Source organism: Cyprinodon variegatus, unplaced genomic scaffold (genome assembly GCF_000732505.1).
Source record: "Cyprinodon variegatus isolate N-32 unplaced genomic scaffold, C_variegatus-1.0 Scaffold966, whole genome shotgun sequence".
NCBI classification, from domain to species: Eukaryota; Metazoa; Chordata; class Actinopteri; order Cyprinodontiformes; family Cyprinodontidae; genus Cyprinodon; species Cyprinodon variegatus.
The window spans coordinates 88,675-93,157 of NW_015151419.1; the positions used below are offsets into that span (position 1 = coordinate 88,675).

General features: G+C 43.1%; 1 protein-coding gene across 3 annotated transcripts in view; it reads left to right on the forward strand.

Moving 5' to 3' along the window:
- The window catches only part of tpx2 (TPX2, microtubule-associated), a 10,281-nt gene that overhangs the window by 3,385 nt on the left and 2,413 nt on the right, over positions 1–4,483 (forward strand). For all 3 annotated transcript variants that reach the window (XM_015398852.1, XM_015398851.1, XM_015398853.1), the window contains exons 7-14: positions 546–655; positions 727–875; positions 1,082–1,253; positions 2,824–2,962; positions 3,039–3,258; positions 3,368–3,463; positions 3,547–3,720; positions 3,796–3,942. In XM_015398852.1, coding sequence (XP_015254338.1) covers positions 546–655; positions 727–875; positions 1,082–1,253; positions 2,824–2,962; positions 3,039–3,258; positions 3,368–3,463; positions 3,547–3,720; positions 3,796–3,942 — 1,207 coding nt within the window. The remainder of the gene's footprint in view (positions 1–545; positions 656–726; positions 876–1,081; positions 1,254–2,823; positions 2,963–3,038; positions 3,259–3,367; positions 3,464–3,546; positions 3,721–3,795; positions 3,943–4,483) is intronic.

Consider the following 4,483-nt stretch of genomic DNA (forward strand, 5'->3'; position numbering starts at 1 on the left):
AGAGTGTTGTTCAGCATGGGGGTGAGTATAAAATGAAGGCTAATCATGTTTTGGGTGTACTATTCCTTTAAGACCAAGTGACTATCCACGGTACTACTAATCTCTGTAGAGGGAAACAAGCAAGTCAACATGGCGGCGCCCAAAACTTTCAGGAAGTTTGCGGAGAGTCAAGCGAAGAAGGCAGCCTTTGATGAATTTACTTGACAGATTCGGCTTTTGGGAAGTTAATAAGACAATCTATAGTGTAATCAGGGCTTACAGACCTAAGAAGGAACAAAAGACGTTGAGGTTCATCACACTACTAAGCAGACTAACAATCACTGGAAATCGTATGTCATGATAGGGAAGCTAGTATTTTTATGGATGTCTGAAATTTCATGATCACACATGAATTGGTACCATGTTAGCACGGTTCGGTTGTGTCTGGCGTGGTCCGGTTAAGTTCCTTAACATTTACACCCAATAGTTCTCTCCATTATCGTGTTTCGGATCAATCTTAGCACAGTTTCAAGAGGGTAGAGTAAATGGGGCATTTTTCTTCCCAGGTTGAGCAAATCTGAAGAGCTGGAGTTGGAGCACATCAGAAGCCTTCAGAGGGAAGTGACCCTGCATCGCAAGAAAAACGAGGCCAGCTACAAAGCTGCTCTTGCTGGCAGTAAGTAAAAACAACTGTGCTGCTGCTGACAGCAACTGCTGGGGAAATATTAAACTCTTGTCTCTTTATAGAACCACCACCAAAGAAAATCGCTCTGTCTACAACCGTGCCTAAGGACTTCCACTTCAACACAGACTCTCGCATTAAAGCACCTGCCTCATCAGGCACGTCGCACAAGGAGGTGGACTTCGTACATCAGCTACGCCAGCCCACATCCCCCGTAAGTCACTCCCACATCAACCAGCTGTGGCTCAAGCTAAATAATGACCTGGCTGTTCAGGACATTTCTGATCACTGTAGTTCATGTTAAAAAGCTCCTCAATAACTAATGAAAGTTCCTCAGTTGGTTTGTTTGAAGCTACAGGCTGATATATCAGACTATGCTAAGATTTAAACTATTTTAATCTTTTTGTTTCTTGTTCTAAGATGAAGGCCAGGAAAGGAGCCACGGTACCCAAACCATTTAACCTGTCTTCAGGCCACAAGAATAGGAAGGACGAGCCTGGGAATTACGTTCCTATGGCTCAGCAGATAGAGCAGTTTGAGAAGAGGACCCCCACCCGCTACCACATGTGCAGCCGCAAAACTCAAGAGAGAGGTGAGGCTGATGCACAACACAGCTTGGCATAACTTTTAGGATTGTTTCTAGTTTGTGATTAAATGTGCGGAAGCTTGGAGCAGAAATGTTCTGGTTGCCATGTTGGTGTTGCAAACATGGTCTTCATCAGTCCAGCGTTCCTGTCAAAGATGGAATTGTTTTCCAACCTTCAGATGGTTAAACTGCCTCACTAGCATGCAGTCCATCTCTGGTAATGTTGGAGTCAGGTGATCTGAAGCAAAGACTCAGCTAAAAGTCGCAGAACACCTCTGGAAACGTCTGGACATCCTGACTTGAATAACTTGATGATTAACCTGCTTGATATGAAGCCATGTGTGTATTAAAGATAAAACTAGACTACAGCTTATTTGATGACCTTTTGATTTGAGCCACGTTTGCTGTAATGTATTGTTTCATATCTTCATTTGACTTGAGAAATATATTTTTAGACTCAATACACAAATCTGAACAAAACAGGAAAATTTAAGTGAGCATGTGAATAAGGATGTTTGTGGATTAGAATTAATTTGAAATGACTACAGTAAGAGCAGCAAACTAAGAGTCAAAATCACTTTCGATTGAGATAAGGTAAATAATAACTGAGAAAATGTATGAAATCAAAATGGTCCCACTTGGCTGAAGCCTCTCGAGGCTGCTCCTTATTTCTTGATTAATTTTATGACAAACTTCAAAATATCATAATTGGTTTTTTTTTGTTTTTTTTTTTGCAGATGCGTTGTGTTTAATAACTGTTTAGTGCCTCAGTCAGTTCATAACAGCTCCTGTATCGTTCACGCGCCTTTCATGAAACTATAAGCACACCTTCAGCGTTTTGCTGTTGGAGCTCGACACGTGCAACACATCAGTGTTTCTGGAACTATCACTTTTAAATAAAATGCATGTTCTCATTTTAAATGAATGAATGAAAGGCATCTGCACTGTGATGGGCTTTTCCTACCAAGTTGGAACCACACTGCATGTTGAGAGCTAATGTTGGAGGACTTTTATTTTCTTCTCTTCGTTCCCTCATTTTTGTCAAGCCAGTCTTATTTTAGATCATCATCATCCCTGCTCTGATTACAGGTTTAGCTGAGCTTCTCTTTTAGTGTAGTTTTTCTGATATATGAAGATACACCCTTCTATTGTAAGTGGATTTCAGACTGATGGCTGCAGAGCAGTAAATGCCATCATTAGCTGGTGCATTGTAACAGTGATGCATGTAAAAGGTGCTGTAACAGGCCACCAGGTAGAAAAAGTCTTAGTATTAGTGGTATAGGTTCAGTTAGAAACAAGTTCTTCACATAATTGGCTTACCTCTTCGGTTTGGGCCTTTTAAAAGAAATTGATTTACACAGGAGAGTTTTCAGCAGCTTAGCAAACAAAAGATGCCTTCCCAGTGACCGACATTAAGTAAAGGAGCATGCATTCTTTGTTTATCAATGGATGGGATTCAAACCCACAAGGCAGCCCCTGTGCGCCCGGCAGCCAAAGATTATTTCTTGCATCCAGTCTTTTGTCGAAAGCGGTGTCCTGTCAGTAATTTTCCAACTCTCTCCTGAAAATATCCCAGGGCCTTCTCAGGTGAAGAGTCAGCACCTGCATATCACACAGCCCCACTCGCCCCAGCTGATGACCCGTCAGAGAAGCCGACCTACTACTGTGAAGAGCAGTGCAGAGCTGGAAGCAGAGGAGCTGGAAAAAATCCAGAAGTAAGGACATTTTGCTGAACGAAGATTATGTAAGGGAATTCTGGCGGTGCTTAATGTTGACTTGATGTGTTTATAGGTTTAAAATCAAAGCCTTAGAGCTCAACAAAAAGATCCTAGAAGGTGCTGAGGAGCTGAAGAAGCCCCCTGTGAAGGAGCCCACTGTACCTGAAGGCTTTGAGTTGGAGATAGAGAAGCGGCTCCAGGAAAGACAGGTCCACAAGAAGCCGCAGGATGGTGAGAAGCCCAACAGTTTTAAAGCAAAGCCTCTGCCTAAAAAGGTCCTGGATGGCGTGGTGGTGAGTCCTATCCACAGTTTTATTCAGAGCTTGATCCTGTTTAACATTTCTATGATGGCTTCATATTGTCCTAGAGTGGGAACTAAACTAGATGTTCTCCTGTTGGCAGGGCTTACCAGAGAAGAAAGTCATGTATCCAACTGTACCAGAATCTCCTGCATTCGCCCTGAAGAACAGAGTTCGTATGGAACGTAAAGTTGAGGAGGTAGGGAGCTGTGTCCTTGTTGGTTCTCCTCATTGAAAGACAGTCCTCTAACTTCCATGACTTTTTTTCATTTTGTTGCTCAGGAGAAACCGCCTTCACCGGTCAAAGCTGTCTCAGTTCCCCACTTTGGCATTCCATTCCAGCCTCAGCTCCCCGAGAGCCACCATGTGGAGGTGTGTCCTTTCTCATTTGAGCAGAGGGACAAAGAAAGACAGGCTCTAAAGGAGAAAAGGCTGGCGGAGCTGCAGAATGAAGAGGTGGGCTGCCAGTTATCCACAAGTGTCACACTTCTGAGTCCTAGCAGCTCATTTTCTCCATCCGTCTGCTTCCAGGTGCCACAGTTCAAGGCTCAGCCACTCCCAGACTTCAACACAGTGGTCCTTCCTGAGAAGAAGAAGCCTGAACCGACCAAACCTGAACCCTTCAGACTCCAGATTGATGAGCGAGGGGCAGCGAGGCACAGGCAGTGGGAGCAGATGGTAGGACAGGATTCACTATAGGGTCTAAACTAGGGCTGAAATGATTCATCAAATTAATTGATTATTGGAGTAATTCTAAACAGGAGTTTAGAAACTTTATAATATATGAACATTTAAGTTCTTTAAGGAAGCTTTGGCTATCCAGTTATTAATTGATTGGTAGAAGAAAATAACCAACAGATTTGCAAAATAATCATTAGTTGCAGTTAGTGGCGAGGGAGAAGGAAACTAGCACGCCATCTTGGATTACACTGCTCCCTGTTATCAAACCCTCCAGTAAACCACAACCTGGGGCTGCGATGAAGACCTGTACAAAAGAGTGAAGTTTTTACTATTGCCAAAATGTACTGCAGTAGCCATGTTTCATCCCATAGAGGGCAGAAGACTGGTTAGGTGTAAATGACAAAACTGGGGAAGGCTTAACGTTGGCATGGAAACTGTCTAAATTGCTCTTTAAAAAAACAGTGGCCTCCTTAAAGGGATAGTTCGGTATTTTTGACATGAATCTGTATGGCATCCCCATCACCAGTGTCATGCAATC